Source organism: Oreochromis niloticus, linkage group LG23 (assembly GCF_001858045.2).
Source record: "Oreochromis niloticus isolate F11D_XX linkage group LG23, O_niloticus_UMD_NMBU, whole genome shotgun sequence".
NCBI classification, from domain to species: domain Eukaryota; kingdom Metazoa; phylum Chordata; class Actinopteri; order Cichliformes; family Cichlidae; genus Oreochromis; species Oreochromis niloticus.
Window position 1 is genome coordinate 11734197 of NC_031986.2, and position 22517 is coordinate 11756713.

General features: G+C 41.2%; 3 protein-coding genes across 9 annotated transcripts; all 3 read left to right on the forward strand.

Moving 5' to 3' along the window:
* Window positions 1-352: 352 nt before the first annotated feature.
* Window positions 353-6478, forward strand: cnppd1 (cyclin Pas1/PHO80 domain containing 1). Its single transcript, XM_003440958.5, has 8 exons — window positions 353-581; window positions 1097-1199; window positions 1454-1535; window positions 1640-1760; window positions 1884-2012; window positions 2088-2149; window positions 2273-2390; window positions 3254-6478. The coding sequence occupies exons 1-8, from the start codon at window positions 519-521 to the stop codon at window positions 3896-3898; spliced, it is 1323 nt and encodes a 440-aa protein (XP_003441006.1). The 5' UTR covers window positions 353-518; the 3' UTR covers window positions 3899-6478.
* Window positions 6479-7703: 1225 nt separating this feature from the next.
* prkag3a (protein kinase, AMP-activated, gamma 3a non-catalytic subunit) lies at window positions 7704-11743 on the forward strand. Of its 7 annotated transcripts, none has more exons than XM_005450065.4 (13): window positions 7718-7841; window positions 7945-7984; window positions 8185-8285; window positions 8403-8484; window positions 8571-8629; window positions 8952-9012; window positions 9101-9155; window positions 9239-9365; window positions 9456-9621; window positions 10822-10859; window positions 10970-11116; window positions 11204-11396; window positions 11544-11743. In XM_005450065.4, exons 1-12 carry the CDS (start codon window positions 7824-7826, stop codon window positions 11318-11320), a joined length of 1011 nt encoding a protein of 336 aa, XP_005450122.1. In that variant the 5' UTR covers window positions 7718-7823; the 3' UTR covers window positions 11321-11396; window positions 11544-11743. The 7 variants fall into 7 exon arrangements, with proteins under 7 accessions (XP_013124332.1, XP_005450122.1, XP_005450123.1 ...); XM_005450066.4 differs by having other exon boundaries at window positions 8952-8997; XM_025903396.1 differs by lacking the exon at window positions 11544-11743 and adding an exon at window positions 10107-10198 and having other exon boundaries at window positions 11204-11346.
* A 948-nt stretch (window positions 11744-12691) lies between these two features.
* On the forward strand, window positions 12692-21698 carry retreg2 (reticulophagy regulator family member 2). The gene is made up of 9 exons (XM_003440961.5): window positions 12692-13021; window positions 13455-13558; window positions 14167-14197; window positions 14569-14698; window positions 16231-16315; window positions 16420-16557; window positions 16853-16941; window positions 17469-17604; window positions 18881-21698. Exons 1-9 carry the CDS (start codon window positions 12768-12770, stop codon window positions 19645-19647), a joined length of 1734 nt encoding a protein of 577 aa, XP_003441009.1. The 5' UTR covers window positions 12692-12767; the 3' UTR covers window positions 19648-21698.
* The last annotated feature ends 819 nt before the right edge of the window (window positions 21699-22517 follow it).

Consider the following 22517-nt stretch of genomic DNA (forward strand, 5'->3'; position numbering starts at 1 on the left):
GTCCAGTTTAGATTCTTTAAAAAAAAAAAATTAAGGTGGTAGGATATCACATGACTGATAGATTCAGGAAATTATTATTTTACTTAGTTATGCTCTTGTGGACTGGACTGTGTGTTATAATGAATTAACTGAGTTTTATATCCTTGGTAAGTCATGCCATACCATGTGAATGTATTGCTATTAGTGATGGCTTGATGTCAGTGAATTCTGCTCAGTTACAACAACAACAATTCAGGTTTCTGAGGCTGTGGTTTCATCGAAGGGTTAAATAGGCCATATATACTAAAAAAAATACTTTTTGACCTGAATTTAACTTTCGTGTAACAGCGGCAGACTGCGCCCCCTGGAGTCCCAGCATCTGTATGTGCCCGGAAAGAGAGGGAAACAGCTGGAGGTTTCAGCTGTCACCGTCTGTGTCCCTCCGTCAGGGCGTCGCAAGCTTTACCAAACAGGAGGGAGCCAGGCCAAGTTGTCATTTTCTCATTATTTGGCGGACTAATGTTTAATCTGTCGTAGATATGGATTTCGACGCTTTATTTAACGAGAATACATTTCAGTTCTCGGATTTCCAAGAGTTCACGGTAAGTTGTTGAGCTAACACCACGCTAGCTAAGACTAGGCAATTTAGCTAGCATTAGCTGACTTATGCGAGTAAACTTTGAAGCTCCTGTCCCAAAATATTGGCCGAGTTGGTGGAGACAGATGCTTTACTCTCCTGTGTGATACGTGTTCATCTTTACAAATAGTCTTACCATGTGTAAATCTTAAAAACCTTAAGGTATGCAAACGTCCGTGGATAGCATAATGCTAGTGGTAGCTGTTATTTTAGACTTCCGCCGACGAGCTACGGGCCAGCCCAAGCCTAGCAGCAGTTGTGGTAAACAGGAGCTACTCTCTGCTGTTAGCATGTTAGCATTGGTTTAAATATGCTAAGCTTGTTTTTTGTTTTTTGCATTATTTTTAATTGTTTTGTGTTTTTGTTGGTATCGCCTACCTTAAGAAAAAAAATCGACTTTCAGCCCAACTTAAGTTCACCCAACAGTTTCCATAATAGTCAAACTAATATAGCTAATTTGGGATTTTGTGTTTCGTATAGTTTCTTCCTGGACACCAGAAATTGACCGAAAGAGTGAGAAAGCGATTATATTATGGCCTGGACAATGATGTTGCTTTAGATGCCCTTTCCTGCCCTGTTACAGGTAAGCAAAGCGTCAACTGTCACTTAAAGCTTTATATGTATAATTAATTTGGCTAAAGTTTTTGGCTCTGCTTCAGAAGTAATCTGCTCCGGATGAACTCTTCTTTCTGACTTGTTATAAGACAGTTTAATGTTGTTGTTAATAGAATTTTGTTTGTATATTGAGCAATGGCTTTTTTTTAATGATCAGAGCCACTGATAAAAGAGGGTTCGAAAAATCACACTTGGAGCCCACTTTCTTTTTTCTGCTTTCAGATATTGCTGTTGAAATCTTCCAAAAGTCTGCCCCAAGCCCAATACGAAAGCTTCAGAAGAAGTATGCTGCCCATGTTGCCAGGTTTGTGCTGTACTAAGTAAACGTAGACAGATATTATTCATTCTTACGGAGATGGGTTATTGCACTTTGAATCATGTGCCTAAAACAATTTGTTTTTGTTTCAGGGAGGCCTGCATTTCTCCGTGTGCCATGATGCTGGCTCTTGTTTACATAGAAAGGCTTAGACATAGAAACCCTGAATACCTCCAAAAGATCTCCTCCTCTGACCTCTTCCTGATCTCCATGGTATGTTTTTAGGGTTCAGACGTCATTCTAAGTGAGATTTTGTTATGATTTATTATTTGTTTTAAGCCAGCATAATGTCGAGATAGTGCCATGAAATACTGTAAATTTTTATTCATGATTTAGATGGTAGCCAGCAAGTACCTGTATGATGAAGGTGAAGAAGAGGAGGTTTTCAATGATGAATGGGGAGCAGCTGGGAAGTTGGATGTCAAGACTGTCAACAACCTGGAGATGAACTTCTTGAACGCCATTGTAAGTAATTGTGTGTGTGTAAATAAGGTGTACCTGCGTGAGCATTTGCTTCAAATGATGTGTCATATCTTCAAGGAGTGGAGCCTCTTCGCTGACCCGAATGACTTCTTTGATTTACTAAGTCAACTGGAGACCAGGTTTGTTGTAACTCAACACTAAAATGCAGCATTTACAAGAATTTACATTTAGCCCACAAAACACAACAGAATTGATTAAAGCCTTTCATTTCAAATATATCTGTGTGTGATGTGTATTTCCAGCATTGCGGAGCGGCAGGGGATGAAACGCGGCTGGTTCACCTACACTGACCTCTGCGTGCTGCTTGAGCACTCTGTGTGGAGTCAAGCCCTCACAGCCATCTACCAGCACTTTACTAAGGTAGGAAGAGGACACATATTTTTAGAACGTTAATATTTAGCCTTTATATTTAAACCTTTTTTTATTGATCCATTTTATACTTTTACAACCAACCAAAGTGCACAAAGTATTAAAGGAGACCTTTTATGCCCATTTCCAGTTCCATATTTTCTCCTCCTCGAAGGGAAGGAAGTACGTAATAGGATCAGTTTGTTTGTTTGTTTGTTTGTCTGTCCTAGTTGTTTTTTTCCCCCCAAGGTCAACTTTGATTTGGGGGAAAAAACAGCTCAGAGAAACCATATTGAGTAATGCATCATATTAAAGGGCATGGAGAGAGCTCTTTAACACACATTTTATTTTTTCAATACAACGCCCTGCGATGTCAAAATGATCCCATAACAGGCTGACGTATTACAATAAAAATGTCATAAAACATCAGCGTTTTAGTATAGCCCTTGCTCTTTAGAGGGCAAAAGCTATTCGGATATTTTTTACCTTCTTATGGGCCATCATGTGGGCACTCAGTCAATTTCCTGGTTGAAATAAGCCATCAGTTTGCTGTCCCTTAAATCCACCTTTTGTCTGATTGGCTGCGCCTCTCAAACATATGGTTTGAAGAAAAGGTTGGTGGGGCTTCGTTGAGCTGTGTGTCTGAGCTGACAAATATCTTTCTTTGCCATCGTAGACATCCAAGAGTACCGTCTCTTTTGGTTCATAGTGATTATTATACATAGGTTGACCTCATTATTTAAACTTTGAGCCTATATAATATCAGCGTTCTTCATTGTAGTAGTGTATATGTGACAGAAAACATAATGGGTTTCCCTTTAAGCCAATAATGCAGTTCTTCGTTTCATCATAAGACTTTTTCAATTCCTTTTCAGGTATCCTGTATGCTTGGCCTGGTCTATCTAACCAGTGTGGCTGGCCTTATTGCCACCAGTGCTGTGATTCACCAGCTCAGTCTCTCTAGAGGAGGCCAGTCTCTTCTTCCACCAGATGAGATCAGCCTGACCCACTTTTTGGCTTCCAACCTGAGTCCAGAAACCTCTTCCTCAGCCCGCCGCCTCCCTTGTTGTGTTCTGGCCAACAAGAGTGTTAACCGTCAGACTGGCTCACCTGGAAGCAGGCAACACCACAGTCAAAGGCCTCGATCGTCTTCCGCACAAACATCTGTATTGTGTCTCTGGGGTTCCCTGCTTGCCTCGATGGGTCATATACATCCTGAAACGAAACCTGATGTGGAAGCCTCCCAGACCTGGTCTCCTGTGTCCTTCATCTGTCCTGGCTGTCTCGCAACACTCCCTCCTCTTGCTTGCGGGCTTCGAAACACCTCATCAGTCCTCCCTCACGGCCCCTTTGAAAACCATCAGCCTCATTCATCGTGGTTCTCCTCCAGCCTCCTCGGTCCTGCCAAGCCAAGTGTGGACTCTCATCTAGATATTTTTCCTCCTGCACAGCTGAGACCTTGCCACCCAGAGTCTATGCTGCCAGTTGACAAAGTCCAAGCTTTGCTCATGCCTGGCTAGAAATGGCAGAGCTTTTCATCCTGTAGTAATGGAGTCTGGAAATGAAACCTGCATTGTTGCTGTCACTCATCTACTCTTTGTTTACATTTCCAGATCTAGAATACAGGAGAAAAGACGAGAGGAGTTGGGCACTTTTCCAAGAGGTTCACAGGGAGGAAATTTCTATATAGTTAAATACTGCAGAGGAAATTTGATTCAATTCAAATACCACAATGCTTGATTAATCACAAGCATTGTAAAGTTTAGTTCATTTAATTCTCTGCAGCAACTAAATTCACATTATCACCCTTCTGTTTTAAGAGTTCGCCACTGTCGCTTGCTGTTGTAGGGCTTTTGAATTGAATGTGTTCCGAGGTGCTGCGTCACAGCGGTAATTTTTAAAGTTGACATGAACCACTATATGTATAAAGGCTAATTTACACGATGGAGTCCTGCTCTCAAAAACCGACATAGATGTAATCCTGTCTGTTAAGCTGGATTTAAGAATTAAGTGAAGTTAAAAGTTTATAAAACATGTTTAGCACCATCTTGTGTCAATAAAGACCGTGACATCGCTGGGTTGGTTGGTTGGTTGGTTGGTTGCAGTAAAAAAGACTTAAATTAGTTTATGTTAGTTGACTAATAACTGAAGCAATAACTCAGGGGAAAACAGGGTCACTAAAACTAAAAATCAGTCTAGGGGGTTGCTTTTGTGCTGCCACTGGCTGCAACAATGAATTTTATGCTAACAAATCGACTTCTCTGTCACTCTCTGTCTCTTAAGCAGTAAGTGGTTTTAGGTAGTTTGGCTAGCTGCACTCAAACAGGAAACTCCACCTGTTAGCCGTTATGTTTCAGTTTCTGATGCATTTTATAAATGAGAACAGTGTGGAGGAGAGCCTGTTTGAATCACCAGACCGACAAGCTGGAGTCCAACACTACAGCTTTTTCTCACTATGCCGCCCAATCAGCTGACAAAGCAGATGTTTGCAAGATGTGATCAGCGCTGTTTTATCTAATAAAATATCCTGTCTTTTCCCAAGCACAACTAAACAGTTTATATCACAGGATACATCCACATTACAATCTCACTTACTTTTCCTCACTTGTAAGATTTTAAAAAATGTATAGAATAACGCTGATCACATCAGCTGATTGTGCCGCTCGGTACACACGACCAGACGAGGAAAAATCAGAGTTTCTGACTTCAGGTCGTCGGTCTGCTGAAACACCCTCCAACTGACTCAAACAGTCTGTCCACCACACAATTCTCGTTTATAAAGAGCTTTAAAAACCTGCCCTTACAGCTAACGGGTGGATTTTCCCATTCGGTGCAGCTAGCCAAACAACAAAGACCCATTTACTTCTTAAGAGATGGCGAGTTAAGTAGACAGTATATCCTCATTTCTAACATAAATCTCATTGTTGCAGCCAGGGGCAGCACAAAAGTGATCCCCTTAAACTGATTTTTAGTCTAAGTGTCCTTATTTTCCCCTGAGTTACTGTTTCTGTTACCAGTCAGCTTACATGAACTACAGTGACATAACGTTCTGTACTCACACAAGATGGCGCTAAACATATTCTAAAAACTTTAAATTTAGCCACTTTTTTTTTAAAGCCAGTTTCACAGACAGAGTCACATCTACATCAGTTTTTGAGAACAGGACTTAATGGTGTAAATTAGCCTTTATACATGTAGTGTTTCATGTCCACGTTAAGCTGTTCACATTTGGCAGGTTAATGAATGTGTGTGGTGGTTACCAAGCATATATGAAAGTTGAAAGTTTCACGGTAAGTTGTTTTATTTTTTTAATGAAGAAGGGACTTAAACCAGGCTAAATTTTCTTATTCATATTCGTTTTGTGTAACCATGTACCTTTCTTTGATGCAGCTTGAGGATTGCAATAGACATTGGTCATTCACATACACAATACTGTTGGCACTGATAGCTAGTTATAAAATCCAATTGTCTTCTAGGCTTGAGAGGGTTCCACATCATGGAAGAGAAATGGTTGGACACAGGAGACCAGACAGTTGAAACTGTCTTTATGTCTTGGCGTTATTGTCACATGCCACACCGTTTCCACATATTCTGGTAATGGTGGCTGATTTTTGTCGTTTTTTCTGTTTTACCAGATGTGATGTGGCAACAAAATATAATCCTTACGTCACTTTCCTATAACAGGGTCTTAGCCAGATGTTCCCCAGGTGGAACACCTGTGTAAAGGATGCGTTCCTGTGATTTCATGCAGTCTTTTTTTGTTGTTGTTTTTGCATGTAATGTCTTAAAGGAAAACATCAACCTTCCTTTGTTGCGGGAGATTTGCACTTTTTGGCTCCATTTTCATTGATGTAGAACATCATCTTGCATTGTTACTGCATTATTGTCATGTTTTCAGCACCAGAAGGGGAAATGGTTATTTTTATCTACACCGCTACAAATCTATATTTACTTTGTAATTGAACCTTTAACAAATTGATCTGAATTTTGAATTTGATACACTTTGGATCGTGAACCCCTTAAATTTTGTACATGGTATAAAATGCAAATATTGTAAAATGTGTAGCAAAAAAAAGAATAAAGACCGCATTTGTTTGAGATACTTTGTATATAATTCTGTGTCAACATACAATGAAGCCAAGCTGAATTTCAGTAAATGTGAAACAGTATGTTTGTTGTATGTTTGAATTTTTAACCTTTAAATGAGAGAAAACAGACTAAACCACTTCTGACTAATGTCCCAAGCATTAAATAAGGGCACCAAACTCAAGGATTTAACAAATGTTGTATCTAGACATAACAGACAACTTGAGGCACTTTGTTAGTAGCAGCCTACTGCAAAAACACATTATTTATTCCCATTTCTTCTTACAGGTATTAAATGGTATTTTGGGGTAATTCCCAAAGAGCTGTTACCGGAGATATCTTGGCATTGGGTGCAGTGTATCCTTAAAAACTTGAGGAAACTTGACAAGTGAAAGGGAACAAATTACCAAATTTGATTTTTCAATTATTTATTTAGTTATTTTTTGTTCAAATCATCCTCAGTATGTATGGAGGAGGTCAGGAAAGAGGTATAACAGTATCTATAGCTATGTGCAAAACACTCTGTCATGATTTGGGGCTGCGTTACAGCCAGTGGTGTTGGATATCTGGTCAAAATTGATGGATCATATTTTAATCCACCGTGCAATACCATCTGAAAAGTGTCTGATTGGCAGTGGGTTCATTTATCACAAACACACTGCCAATGCTGTAAAAGCGTGCCTCAGTAGGAAAACACACATGGATAAATTCGCCTACCCAGACCTCGGACCTCAACATTATTGAAGCAGTGTGGGATCATGTTGCCAGAGAAAAGGCAGAAACATCCAAAGAAGAGCTTTGAATGTCCTTCAAGAAGCCTGGTGAACTATTCCTGAAGAATACATAAAGACATGACAAGAAAGCTGCCTAAGAGAGTTCAGACTGTGATGAAGAATAAAGATGGTCAAAATATTGACCAAATATTGACTTTCAAGCTTGTTAGAATTGTACAAACTATTTTTGCCTTATATTCTGTATTTCCATATATATATGTATGTTTGTATATCACATTTTCCTGGCAAAATATGAAGAAATGAGGGAGAAATTATGGGATTGCACTAAGTGATCCCATAAGACTTGAAAAGCTAATGCATGTTTTTAAGGGCCATGACAAGCCTTATGTTTTGGATGAGCATTTTTACAGAGGGGGAAAACAGATGTCTGGTTTTGGTAGAATATGGGATGTCCCTCCCCCCTGACTCTATGCCAAGCTTCTCTTACCCCTCCCCTACACTCCTGGCTTGACACATACCATTTGAGAACTCCTAATATAGACCCAGCTGCTTTGTAGAAAAGGCTAACAAACGGTCTGAGTTTGCTGCTTTGAAAACCACTTTTTCATGGACACAAGACAGAGTTATGGAGCCTCGTTCACAGGTGAAATGTATATGATTGGGGGTGTCTGGGAGGTTGATAATATTGTTGAAACCAAGGAAATAAGTAGCCATGGGGATTTTGTTGACAGTGATATATGTTATAGGTGTCATTCCCAGAAAAGAAGCAGGAAATACAGAGTCAAGGTACAATGCCTGGCAGATGTCTGCATTTGGATCTGTGCCTGGAAATGTGCATATGTGTATTTGCATTTGTTGGCTTTGTGCTGTTAGCACTTTCCTTCGTTTTGTTGCTGTGTGTGTGTGTGCATGAATATGTCTTCGTCTATAACTGCTGAACCCTGTTCAAACAGTGTGTTGTGACCAGCTGGTGTATTTTCTCCTAGAGGCTGATGCCACAGTCTACATGAAATTCATGAAAAGTCACCGCTGTTATGATGCCATTCCAACCAGCTGTAAACTGGTCATATTTGATACCACACTACAAGTGAGCCTGAAGCTTTTCCATGAGTTGTTGCACATCTAGACTTTCATATTGAATTGTCACAGAGTAGTGTTATTTACCTGTAAAACATCACTGACTGAAAAATCTTTAACCCCTAAGGTGAAAAAAGCCTTTTATGCACTGGTGGCAAATGGCTTGAGGGCTGCACCACTATGGGACAGCAAGCTGCAGAGATTTGTGGGTAAGATGACGAATTAATGGGACAGATATGGTAGACTGGGCTCGCTTACTTGTAATAATGGGAATGCGAATCCTCCTCTACCACAGGTATGCTGACTATTACAGATTTCATCAACATCCTTCACTGCTATTACAAGTCCCCCATGGTGAGCACTAAATTCCCGCAGTTTGAAGCCACTCAGGTTGGACACCCCTACTGTAGAGTTAAACAAAGGACTGGGGGCCACAATCAGCCCAGGAAAAACCCCAATCCGGCCCACTCGACGTTTTAGAAACATGTGAAAGAAGGCATACATTTCTGACTTTTAACTTTCGTAAATTTTACAACTTGTCCTACTGATAAAGACCTCCCGCACAGCCATTCATACTACACCCATGTAACAGATAAACTATTAAATGACAGAAAAGTTCCTATTTTCTTGCTAGCAACTATAAAAATACCTGTCTTTTATTTTTTGTTTTTTTAAGGTTCAGATGTATGAGCTTGAGAGCCACAAGATAGAAACATGGAGAGGTGATTCCCTTCGAAGTAAATATGCAAGCAGGAATTAATGGCATTATCTGTGCCCAGAGGTCTATGAAATTCATCTGAGCCGTTTCTCTCCTCTTCTGTTTAGATGTTTATTTGCAGTATTCCAATAACTTCCTCATTAGTATCTCTCCAGAGGCCAGGTGAGTGGACACAACGCTCTGAGGCACCTCTGTTTCAAATTCCAGTTGGCACACATTCCTCTTCTTATCTCTTCTCCATCCAGCCTCTTCGAAGCCATCTATTCCTTACTCAGATACAAAATCCACAGGCTGCCCGTAATCGATCCAGAGTCTGGGAATGTCCTGCACATTCTGACCCACAAAAGAATCCTCAAGTTCCTCCATATATTTGTGAGCAAAAGCTTTAGTTATGATGTTTTTTGTAGCCTTGAGTACCATGATGCTCTTGTTTTTCAAATATGGGTGTTTGGATTCTTTTAGGGGAAAAAACTTCCCAAGCCTGCATTCACAAAGAGGCCGATCCAGGAACTTGGGATAGGAACTTTCAGGAACATCGCCACTGTCCAGCAAACAGCATCGCTTTATGATGCCCTCTCTATATTTGTGGAGAGGCGGGTGTCTGCGCTGCCAGTGGTGGATGAACAAGGTACATTATACGAGTAGCTCTGCACGATTCACTGGTCACAATAATGCTTATCTGCCTTATATTGAGATGGCGCCATTGTCATCAGTGCTGCCTCACAGCCAGAAGGTCTTGGGTTTGAAGTGAGCAGTCAGCCAGGGGCATTTCTGTGTGGAGTTTGCATGCTTTCCCTGTGCTTCCCACAATCCAAAGATAGATTGATGCTTCTGATTGCCTGCCCCTTGTAAACAATAGCTTGAACAGCAGGTGGGTAGGTCCTCAGGGATATCCACTGTATACAATGTCATACAGAGCCAAGTGAAGAAAAACCTACCGGAAAGAATAATTTACGCCAGTCTGAAGCCTGAGCTTTTGGCTCACAATGATCACTTGTATATATACTTGTCAAGGCTGGCTGTGTGTTGGACCCAAATGGAGGACTTGGAAACTAAGTTTACTCTAAGAGACAGCTTTATTGCAGAACTTAAATTGAGTACAAAATAATCCAGATCAAAACCAACCACTACAAACCTTCAAGGAAGTCTGCAAGGGAGGAGACAACGAACAGCAGCAGGAAACAGAGGACTTAAATACACACCAGGTAATTAGGGAGATGGGGAAACACCAGGGAAGACAGCCGCAACAAACCAGGATAACAAAGCAGGGGAATTAAAACAATACGAAGCACACAAAACACTATCAAAATAAACGCGCGCACACACACAGAGACCCATAGGAACTTGACAAAGAGACAGAAGATAAACAAACATGGAGATAAGGTAGAAGGAACAAAATGGAAATACAAAAGAGGAAATCCGAAAGCCAGGGAGACAGAACACAGAGTGACAAGGCAGACCCGGGGACATGCCGGAGAAACAGGAAGGGAGCACAAAGCATGATAACGAAACATTATGTAACCTAGAAGAACAAGAATATAAACAGAGACTAAATAGATGGTATAATAATTTCCAAAGGAAAATATTGACTATACCAATATACAAAACAGCTCAATTAAAACATAAGTGATCACAAGAACACAAAGCCCTGGATCCAAGACCCAGGGACCATGACACCTCACCTCTCACCTCCTCATCTGACACTTTGGCCATGCTTTAATGTGTATCCACCACTGAAACAGTATACACATGACAGAAAAAACATAAAAATAAAGACTGTTAGACCTGTAACACGGTTATTACATTGTCAAACTATTTGTTTTCCCAGGCAAAGTTGTGGCACTCTACTCAAGATTTGATGTCATTGTAAGTACAAATCGAACATGACTATATTTAATACTCAGCTTATTTTCCTTAAGTATCAAAGCACTGTTCACACACACACTTTCCCAGATACCGTCTTTGATCCATTGCAGAACCTGGCAGCCCAGAAGACCTACAACAATCTGGACATGACAATGCAGGAGGCTGTTGAAAAGCGGATATGTTGCGTTGAGGGAGTTATTAAGTGCTATCCATACGAAACCTTGGAAATCATTTTAGACCGTATAGTTAAAGCTGAGGTAGACTTTTTTCAGCCTCTTTAAGATTTATCATGAAATTATGAGGTCAAAGGATAATAAAAGATAAGTCCTTTGTGCTTATCCCAGGTCCATCGGCTGGTCCTGGTGGACAGAGCTGATGTGGTGAAAGGCATCATCTCTCTGTCTGACCTGCTGCAGGCAATGGTCTTAACCCCTGCAGGTATTGATGCCCTCTTGTCCTAGCACCAGGGGAAAGAGGGTCCCCCTCCCCTCCTTTAGCACCTGTGTAGGCTTGAGTCCTGGCAGTGCACCCAGGCAGGTAGGCTCATGACCCTCTTTTGTGTTTGTGCTGTTTGACTGATGCTTTGTTTCATTTTCTTGAAACAAAGCATCAGTCACCACCATAAAGACTCCCAAGTTCATTTCTAAGTAGTGTGATTGCAAATTTTCTTTTTTGTTTTTTCAGAAATTGATATGTGACTGAAATGAGCGCTCATACCAGGAAGAAATAATCCCCAACGCTACTGCTGTTTATATGCTTTCTGAACCCTAATGCCCCCAATGCATCTGCGCAGCTCCACAACACAAAGCAGCATTTGATCAGCTTGATTAGTAAATGTTTACTGATTTTGATAACATTTCTCAATTAAATTTGTATTTAAGCTTGTTGTGTTGTCTTTTCAGTGCTTTGCCTCATAAAAACGTAATTATTTGGCCTTCAGTTTACTTCACAGATTTTCAGTGGCATTCAAGTCATTCCAGTTCTTGATACTTGAAAAAGCTTTGATAACTTTGTATATCCATCTCCTGCTTTGTGAGCATCAAAAGCTCTTTTTCTCAAGTCTAATGTCCTTTGTTTTTTTCACAAGTGACAGCACTTATTTAGTGCAAATACAATTCATTTGTTTTCTAAAGAAAACTAATATTAAACGAAAAAAAGCACGTGCGTGAGGAAATCTTGATTTAAAAAAAAAAAAACCCGTTAAATTTAATAGTTTCAAGTTGTATAAAATGTTGCACACCCATCAGTATCTCTAACCACACGGTGGTACTCTTTGGCTTTCTTTAACCCCGTCTTTTCTACACAGTAAACAAGGAAACACGTGACTCTATTTTTTTCTGTTCTATGACGGGCCGTATGATCCGCCCGCCCATCTGTGCACCCGTCTTTGCGACAGACTGGGATCGGAAGGGGAGCTACCTTCAAAATAAAATACACTCGCAGGTCACAGCCTGCACAGTCTGTACCCATACACACACACACACATACACACACACACAACATAATCAAGTTTTTTCTGTAATCGTTATAGAAAATAGAAATGTATCTGTATAACTTCAGGTATAAGTTGGCGTTTATTTATGTATTTATTTTTGCAGTTTTGCATTTTTCTATTCCGTTTAGATTAATTTAGCTATCAGAGTTTCACGGCATGTTTCAGTATCAGCTTTATTTTAATTATGTTATTATTATTAAAATATCTTATGGAGGTCTTCTCAGAAGCAAGGTCACTTTTGCTTTTACCATAAACTTAACAGAAAGACGTGACTGTGCTCGCTGCGCTTTATCGACCTACTTTATTTTGAACGTTTCAACCGGAAGCTTCATCGGTTTCACTCTGTCCTGCTTGACCCTCATCTTTCCATATACCCCGTGATCTCCAAAACAACATAACAAAGTGGGGGAAACATGGCGAGCGGAGAGGAGGCCAGAAGACGCCCCTCGGTTACCTCCTCTTCGGTCGGCCTAGAGGCCCTGTTCCCTGCGGGGACGTCGGAGCAGGTGTGCGGGGACGGAAACCCGGAGCTCGTTCGCCTGCGGGAGCGTCTTCAGGGTTGGCTATCGCAGTATGAACTCCTGCTGCTGTGGGTGCAGAGGCTGCTGGTCTGGGAGAGGCCGTTGTACAGCATCTTTGTCGCCCTGACACTGAACACATTATTCTGGTAAACGTCGAGTCTGCGTTTAATCACGCTTGTCTCTCACACTGATAAGGCTGCTTTGGAGTGTATTGTTAGCTAGCTGGCTAACGTCAGCAAGGGTATTACGAGTGAATGTCAAGATAAGTTAGCTAATCCCACGTCTTTAGCCTAATGCTAACGAAGGTTGCAAGCCAGTTTAAACTTCCTTTTCGGCACGGCATATGTTCCCTGCTGACTATAAGGAATTATATTATATAGATAAAATTTATTTTAAGGTGTCACACCTGTTAATACCGCAATTTAAGAGAAGACGTAAAGATGAGTGGCTCAGGCCTGGTTGACAAGCTGTTAGTCTGCTGTCTGATTACTTTCCCTTGGCTCATATTCAACCAGAGCAATAAAGCTTTAATAGATTCCCCGTATTTCAGTTTATATACGTCTGTGTGTGTTTCTGCAGGATCCTGTCCTCCACCTCCTTGCGGCCTCTGTTTCTGATAAGCGTGTCCCTGCTGGGGCTCATGCTGCTGGAGAGATGGAAGCCTAAGTTGCCCATCATTACTGGTAAGGTCTCAAAGTAATCACAATGATGCCTTCCTCTAATAGTTCGCGTAATGTTGTCTATCAGGTATTGCTGACAAAGCTAAAATTTTGTTCAAGTTGAGGTTGTTCCTCCACTCACACACATCGTGCGATTTCTGGTATTATATTAACTGAGTAGTCAAACATCCACAAAATATGTTACAAGGCTGAAAAAAAAGCACTTTTCCGTTAATATTCAATGTGCGAATCATAAAAATCTGAAAAAGTTATGATGCTGTTTGAAAGTGCAAACCAAAACTGCATGCAGTGATTTGCAAATCTGATAAAGTCAAATTTAATTCACAGTAGAACGTAGAAAAAATATGTTTAAGAAAAATATGAGCTCCTTTTGAGTTTGATGGCAGCGACGCGTCTCACAACTGTTGGGACGGGAAGGAAAAGGCTTTAAAAGGAAGCGGTCCTTAAAAAGAAACAGCTGGAGGAACTTTTTGCAACTTGCTGCATTCTGTTTATATTTTACACAGCGGCCCAACTTTTTGTGGAACTGGGGTCATAGGAGAAAAAAAAAGATGTTTCGACAAATTCTGTGCTAATTGTGGATTGTTTTTTTTTTTTTGTCTCTTCTACAGTTCAACATGTAGACGCTCCTCCTGCACAAAGGTTTGTAGTGTAATAAGTTGATTTTGTTTTCTTAAGCAGTGCTTTTTCCTGCGTTAAATTATTGTAAAAGTCATCCATTAAAGTCTGTCCATGTCGGCTGTTATGACCCGTTTGTCACACAACACTCTGTCATTATAATTAATTTCAGGCTCCCTGCCTCATTTAGTGTGTTGTGTTTGTGTTCACTTGTGTGCATCTGTCTCCCTAAATCGTCATTATGCAAACATGAAATCCTAACCTGCACCTTTGCTAACATAAGTACAGCCTGAACTGCTTCAAATACAGATCTGTGTCCGTCACAGGTGTTGAATTTTTTTTTTTCTTCCTGTGTGTGTGTGTGTGTGTGTGTGTGTGTTCTTGTTTGATCATAGTGAGACAATGAGCGTGGAGCAGCGTCTGCTCAGCATCCCCGAGCTCAGCCACCACCTGGCTGAGAGTTATCTGACCTGTTGCATGTATCTGCAGGAGATGCTGCAGTACAAACGACAGAACCATGGCAAGGTACAGTGCTTTGGTGTGACCATGGAAATGCATATGCACACATGTTATTGGGGTAACTCTCTAACAGTGCAAGTATAAGTGTTTATGTGACTGATGTCAGGTTGTGGTTTTTCTTTCTTTCTTTTTTTTTTTCTTTTTTTTTTTAAAAGAAGATAGCCAATTCTTCTAACGTCTAACGTCCCTCTGGGTTCTTGGCTAGCTTTGTGTTAACATGCTGTATGTGCAGACCTTGCAAAGAGACAATGTTGCATTAGCAGCATAATGCAATTGTTTCTGTCCTGGAGACAGTTTCCACTTCACCATCATGTTCTTTTGCTTTTGTGCATTAAAAATAAAAGTAACGTCCACATCTCCACTCCTCCCCTTCACCATTTTCCTCTCGCTAAATGAGTCTGATTGTAGTGCAAGACTACAGCAAGAAAAAAAAAACACATTACTTGGACTTGGGTATTGGACTTTGGGAATCTCAAACAAGTAATGTAGCCTTAACAACACATTAAACAACTCCTTAAATGTCCTTTTAAAGTGTTTTTGATAATATGACAGAATTAGAATATGTCTGCTTTATGTCTGAAAGTGCACCTTGGTTACTTTTTGGAAAACTCACAATGGCGGTCTTCCAAGGTAAATCTAGTCACATTTACACATCACTGTCAACATGGCACAATTCTTAAAGAATGCCATTGTGTCAGTTAATAGACACGCACTAGATTAGACTGTGATTGTTCCCCCTTCTTGAGCGAGTTCCTCAGCTAACTGAAAAACTGGATCCTTCTGGAGAAATAACTGAAAAAGCTTTCAGTTTCTTTCTCATTCTACTCTGCCCAGACCTGTCTCGTAGAATCAGTCCTTTGGGATAAACGGCTTTTTCCCCCCTGCAATGAGCATGACATCTGCAATATTAGGCTTTGGCCACATTTCACCCAGAACTTTACATGTATTAATGATGGAGGTCAGATTACAGAGAGATGTCTCTAATGAAAATGAGACCGTTACCCTGTGGTGAAGTTGGTTTGTTGCTTCCAGCTGTTTACAGAAGTCTTTCTCTTGAGTTTTGCGTTGTAGGTATTTGCACACGTGGCACAAAGTCGATAACCTCATTAATTACAGTGAATTATCTTCAGTTGTTACGACTTAATATCCACCATAAAGACTGAATTATAAATGGGATTGTGGGCGTTGTGTGAGGCGAGTGAAGTGACACACAGAGCCAGTGTTTTTGAGCTGCAGTTTAATAATCACCTGATTCTTTGCACAGCTTTACTAGTGTTTGGATGCATTTCCATAACTACATGTCGGATGCAGGACCTTTTAATCATCGGTTTAAAAAAACAAAACTTAGGAGTAGTGCTGTTATTCCTTTCAGCAGTGTTTTGGGGAAAAAGTCAACAGTACGAATAGCATCACACTAACCGTTTGGTGATGCCAGTGATATTAACTATCCCACTTTTAGAAAGGGCTATAGTAAAGTGTTCTCTATGACATAAATACAGCACACACTGATGATATCTCTCGCTTTCTCTTTTTTCCAGTTCTGTGTGATGATGTGCAGTGGCTGTTTTGTTCTGGCTGTGGTTGGACATTACGTACCAGGAATCATGATCTCCTATATTATAGGTGAGTCATAACAGAGGGTGTCTGGCAGTGAGTAATAATAGGAGTCAGTGCAGTAATTAAAACAACAAAAGAAACCCATGTGCTTTATTCATGCTGCTTTTCAGTGCTGAGCGTTCTGTTGTGGCCACTGGTGGTGTACCATGAGCTGATCCAGAGGATGTACACCGGTCTGGAACCGATCCTGATGAAACTGGACTACAGCATGAAGGGAGACACGGAGCACCGCAAACACGACAAGAGGAGTGAGTGAGAGAGCCACTTTCAGCCGCAACGTGCTTTCAAGTGAAGTCGGCGTTGTTGCGCAAGAATCGATGTAGCTCACCTTTCTTTGTCCTCTCAGCGATACCCAACATCTCGGGCTCTGCACACACAAACAAAAGGAGCCACTGTAAAGCCGCAGTTTCCTTTGGTTACCTAATTCTCATACCGCAGTCTTTGTCTTTGAAGCACTTCCTTTAGTGGTTTGTTGTTGTTGTTGTGGTGTCCTTCATGGCATGTTGAAAACACGTGTTTGTGTGTGTGGGGGGTTTTAAACAGAGATAAAGAAGGAGGTGGAGGAGGGGGACGAGCCCAGAGCTGAAACGGAGAGCGAGAGCGAGGAGGAGCTGTCCTGCTTTGCTCCAACGGTAAGGACACACACCTGCAACACAACCCACAATGCACAGAGAGTACGTATATGTAAGGGTGCCGCTTTAAAGTGTAAGACTAGCAGAGGAAGCTGCAGCAGCAGCACAGTGTGCTGAAGTCAGCACCGACCTTTATGAATGTGGTGACGTGTTGATGGGAATGGAGCTCTGCGCTGTGCCAAATGACCTGAAGGATTATCTTTCCAGTACAGCCGCATTCCATTAGCGCAACAGCAGAAAGTACACGGTTCAGTTCAGTAACTGACAGAGTCGGTGTCATGTCAGGTATTCAGTCGCTATGCTGTGAATGAACACCTGCAGGGCATGGTGCAAACGTAATAAAATAAACAAACTAGTATAACCTGGATTACTGCTACGAGCTATGAAGGTTATAGTCCTTGTAATAAATTCAAACTTGTTGCATGTGGAGTAACCAGAGGAGTCTGGTTTACCCTTATCTTTTTCAGGTTTTGAAACGTGGAAAATAATGCGTCATTATTTTATTTTATTTCGTTTTCTTCGGTCAGGTGGATGTGAAAACTACGGCTCTGGCTATGGCCATCACAGACTCTGAGCTGTCAGATGAAGAGGCATCCATCTTGGAGAGTGGAGGCTTCTCGGTGTCCAGAGCCACTACTCCTCAACTCACCGACGTCTCTGAAGGTAGTTGTCATGTGTCAGTGTTGAACTTTGATTAAAGTTGTTTAAAAAAATATTTTGTTTTTGATCCAAGTTGACAAGACAGCATCACACAGCTGCTACATCCATGATCTGAACTGAGTCTGATATGATTTCAACTTTGTGGCACTGGGTGTTATCGTGCTGGAAATGGCCATCAGAAGACGGGTACAGTGTCACACAGCAATGGACATTGCCAGCAACAGTACTCACATGTGGACGTGGTGTGTAAATGATGATCAGTTGATACTAAGGGGCACAAAGCGTGCTAATAAAATATTACCCACATCGTTACACCACCATCTTTGACCTGAACCACTGATAAAAGGCATGTGGGATCCATGCTTTCACATGAATTATGACCCTACCATTCGATTTGTGGCACTAGAAATCAAAACTAATTAGACTAGGGAACATTTTTCTAATCTTCTATATTCCAGTCAACCTGCCGAGGCACCTGACGAGGTCTTCTGCTGCTGTATCCCATCTGCTTCAAGGCTAAACGTGTTTGCTTTCAGAGATGCACTTCTGCATATCTTAGTTGTAATGAGAGGTCATTTGAGTTGCTGTTGCCTTACTTATCAGCTCAAAGGAATCTGTCCTCTGTATCTGGCATCAACAAGTTTCTTTTTTCACTCAGAACTGCCACTCACTGGATATTTTTTTTCATTTTCAGCCCACTCTCTGATTGTTTGGGAAAATCCCAGTAAATCAACAGTTTCTGAAATAGACCAGCCCGTCCGGCACCAACAGCCATGTTCAAAGTCACTTAAATCACCTTCTTTCCCCATTCTGCTTGGTTTGAACTCTAAGAGATCGTCTTGATCATGTCTGTACGCTTAAATTCATTGAGTTGATACTGTTGGACAGGCTGATTAGATAATTAGGTCAACAAGCAATTGAAGAGGTCTATATAAGAAAGAAATTTGGATAGTGAGTGTGTGCAGAGGTGTGTGTGCTGCTCTGTGCAATGTCATTCACCAGTATCAAATTTTTAGAGATGCAGACAAACTAAATTAGCAAAATAAAACAATAAAACTCTCTCTTGGCCAGACCTAGTGTCTTTCCTTTGCTCTTTTCAAAGAAAGTATGACAGTATGTGGGCAAGTGTTCCTTTTAGTTTGTCGTGCTTCTGTGCATCAGATTGTTATCATAAGTGGAATGTCACCTCATCCTCTCGTTGTTAAGATATCATTGTGAAAATTATATGTGCATGACTTGCATTTATTTATGGTTTTATACCGTCTCTTGCCTACTGCAGATTTGGACCAGCAGAGTTTACAAAGTGACCCAGAGGAGTCCTACCTGCGGGATCTCCCTGAGTTCCCCTCAGTGGAGGAGTTCCCCTCCATTGAGCACAGTCTGCTTCACTTTCCTCTGCGAGGCTCAGGCCAGGGAGAGGGAGCCCAGGCTGACACTCAGTCCGAAGGGGAACCGTTGAGCCCCGCCAGCCTCCTTATCCAGCACCTAGCATCCCCCCTCCATTTTGTGAACACACATTTCAACGGACACGGTCGACCACCTGGGGGTGAAGAGGGCACGCTGCCTGTGGCAGGTGTAGATGGGGGAGGAGAGAAGACGGAGCCTGCAGTCACCCAGGGTGCACAGCGTTCCTTGGAGGCCCTGAGCGAGGAGATAGTGAGCACTGCTATCTCCACTGTCGTGCAGAACACTCTGTCAGCCCTGCTGCGTTCCAGCGAGGCCAGCGAGGAGCCCTCTCTGGCTGAGTTTCTTCCCAGTGAAACCCCACCGGGCGCTCTGGAGACACCCACTGACACCACTGCTAACACTACAGTTACCACGGCAGAGGCGCTCGGTCCTGACGAGGAACCAGATGAGGCGATCACAACGGAAAGTGGCACCGGCGAGGAGTTCCCCGACGACACACTAGTTCCGACCGAGGAAGAGGACTTTGAGCTTTTGGACCAAAGTGAACTGGATGAGGGGCTGGACATCAGCCCTGAAGGACAGGTGGCGGGAGAAACTCCAGACACACCTCCATCCCCTCAGCATCAACCACAGTCATAGCTGCCCTGCTGCGCCCCTCCCCCAATGTTTTGCTTTTATTTGTATGTTAAAACTACATTATATTCATGCATACGGCTATACAAAATCCATTTATCAATGAGTTTGGAGTTAAAGAGTGTTGGTCGGTGATTGTGTGGCAGATGGTTGAGATACTTGGTGCGTTCTGCTTTTATAGCCTCACGTCAGAAGAGTCTGTTAAAGTCTCAGGAGTCGTGTCTACACCAGGACCATCATTAGCTTCTATTGGGCAGCGTTCATAATTACACAGCTTTACTTTACTATAAATGCACCATTTCATATTGCATTTATAGTAAAGGGGTTTTCTGTTATGCTGAATGCTGCCCTGACAGGAGTGTATTCAATGAAAAGCAGGTTCATGGCTTTAATTAAAAGTTTGGAAACTTTTTTTTTTTTTAAAGAACCTGTTTGATTTCAGTCTCTTTAGTACAACAGTGATGCCTTTATTTTGTACCACGGCTAAAAGCATCCACCTTGTTTTTTCATTCAGAGGCAGATGTCTATATCTATATAGGTGGCGTTAGGAAGAGTTGGAATGATGGATTAACTGTTAATATATGCTATAAATTATTTAATTTAATGGTCAGTTGATGAAACTTTATAACTAAAGCAGAGGGGGAATTTAAGAGTCTATTTTATCCCTTTGGTTACCCATATAAAGATTGTATGTAAATGTTTTAACGACAACACCAGGTTTGAATCGTAGTTGCACATTCCCACAGTTAGATGAGTAATACGACGCCAATCCGCACCCGCACCTTTAGGGTTCAAAGTTAGAAATTCCCATTCAGTCGTTGTTGGTTTTTTCACTCGTTGCCTGAAAACGGATTCTCTGACTTCAATGGATGTTGACGGCTAGTAGATCTTTACCCACACGCGAGTGACTTTAACGTGACACGATAAGAGAAGTGTTCCCAAGTTTCCTCTGTGTGATCAATGCCTCATTTTTATTTACATTTGTAAGTAGGATTTAATTTCGTACATCCACGTGTAATTGAATTTGTTATTTATCTACAGACCTGTTAGATATGCCCGTGTACTATTTGTACAGTGATTACTGGGATCTGTATATTTACCAAATAACCTCCTTTGTGCCATGACAAGTTCATGCATGCCATGCATCACGCATGTATTTAACATCAATATTTGAGGTTGATTTTCAAGAGTTTTACTAGAGCAGAATTTTTTCTGTTCTTGTAGGGAATAATACTGTCATTCTGCATCATATATCTGGGCCAATGTTTGGGATCTGTATTCAAAAACAAGATAAAAAAAAAAAGATCATCAAGAAATTTAGCACCTTGCTCGACTGTATGGAAAAGCCGATTTTGCTCTTGTGAACCACTCAGCATCCAAGTCTCAGGGTTGGGTTGTACAAAGTGAACATAACATTGCGCAAAATGTGTCTGTTTCCCCCAACTTGTCGTAGTGCACTGCATTTGTACTAACCTCCTCTTTTTCAGTCAGCGCCTCCTTGTGCATAGTGTAGAAATGCAAAAAGTGTACATTCTGCATGTAAAAACGGCACCCTGTTCAAGTTCTCCTTGTCGGCTGACAAAGTACTGCACAATTTGTGAAGAAAAAAAAAAATCAGTTTGAATGTTTCAGGTTTAAAGAGTGCATTAAATTCAGCTTGTTTAATATTTCATTATCAGTGAGGAGAGTAAACGTTTTGATGTGTCCTTACTTTTAAAAGGCCAACCATCTGTATGTGGAGATGGACGGCGAGCGGTGACATCGGCTTTAGAGAACGATATTAACTGACTAGTTTGTGTACGGTAGTACTGTGATTTATGTTTAAAATCCTGCTTAAACGTTTAAAAAAAAGTAACTTACCGAACTGTAAAAATTGAAAAAAAGGAATATATTTTCTAATTTCTCCTTTTTCCATAAAGTACTCAGTTTGATCTTTTATGTCTAAACATATAACCTCTCTGGACGAGTTTCACAAAGCGGAACAGGTTTAATGTCATCAGACTGTGATATAAAACTGCAACTGCACATGTGAAAATAAAAGAACAAACTGAAACAAACTTAATATGTTGCAATGACCTGTATCTGGATTACTACCTTTAATCATTAACCGGTCTTCAAATTCTGTTTTTAAGAGTGTCTGTTACAGTACTGTGCAAACATAAATGGAAATGCAGTATATAACAAGCCTGAATGTCAATATTTGGTATGACCACCATTATTCTTCTACACATCCTGAACTCTCTTAGGCAGCTTTCTTGTTATTTCTTTAAGTAGTCTTCATAAATAGTTCTCCAGGCTTGTTCCATTTGTCACCAAGATGATCCCATCCTGCTTCAGTAATGTTGAAGTCATTGCTCTGGGGAGGCCGATCCACGTTTGGGATCATGGTCACGCTGAAAAATGAAGTTGTTTTTGCTAATCGGATGCTTTCCAGATGGTATTGCATGGTGGATCAAAATCTCATGATAGTTTTCTGCGTTCATAACTCCAGAAATTTTAACCAGCTCTCCAACACCACTGGCTGAAATGCAGCCCAAACCATGACAGAGCCTCCACTGTGTTTTACAGATGAGTGTAAACACTCATTGTTGTGACCTTAAGTATATATTAATGACCATTTTTACCAAAATTCCACATTTGGATTCATCACTTTATCAGACCTGTTGCCACTGATTTTCAGTCCAGTTCTTGTGTAATGTTGCATACCTCATCCTTTTCCCCGGTTTCTCATTATTAAGAATGGCTTAATGAGGCCAGCCTTCCACTGAGACATTTCTGATGAGGCTTCAGTGAACAGTAGATGGCTTGGACTGAAGAGCCAGATGTATTTCTGCAGGTCATTGCTTGATTTCTCCTGTTTCTTAAGGTTATGGTAC

Coding starts and splice junctions, on each gene's coding strand:
- cnppd1 (XM_003440958.5), top strand. CDS start 519: ATGGATTTCGACGCTTTATTTAACGAGAATACATTTCAGTTCTCGGAT. Junction 582..1,096: donor CGGATTTCCAAGAGTTCACG/GTAAGTTGTTGA, acceptor TGTTTCGTATAG/TTTCTTCCTGGACACCAGAA. Junction 2,013..2,087: donor TGAACTTCTTGAACGCCATT/GTAAGTAATTGT, acceptor CATATCTTCAAG/GAGTGGAGCCTCTTCGCTGA.
- prkag3a (XM_005450065.4), top strand. Junction 8,485..8,570: donor CAAGCTGCAGAGATTTGTGG/GTAAGATGACGA, acceptor CCTCTACCACAG/GTATGCTGACTATTACAGAT. Junction 8,630..8,951: donor GCTATTACAAGTCCCCCATG/GTGAGCACTAAA, acceptor TGTTTTTTTAAG/GTTCAGATGTATGAGCTTGA.
- retreg2 (XM_003440961.5), top strand. CDS start 12,768: ATGGCGAGCGGAGAGGAGGCCAGAAGACGCCCCTCGGTTACCTCCTCT. Junction 13,022..13,454: donor ACACTGAACACATTATTCTG/GTAAACGTCGAG, acceptor GTGTTTCTGCAG/GATCCTGTCCTCCACCTCCT. Junction 16,942..17,468: donor TGTCCTGCTTTGCTCCAACG/GTAAGGACACAC, acceptor TTCTTCGGTCAG/GTGGATGTGAAAACTACGGC.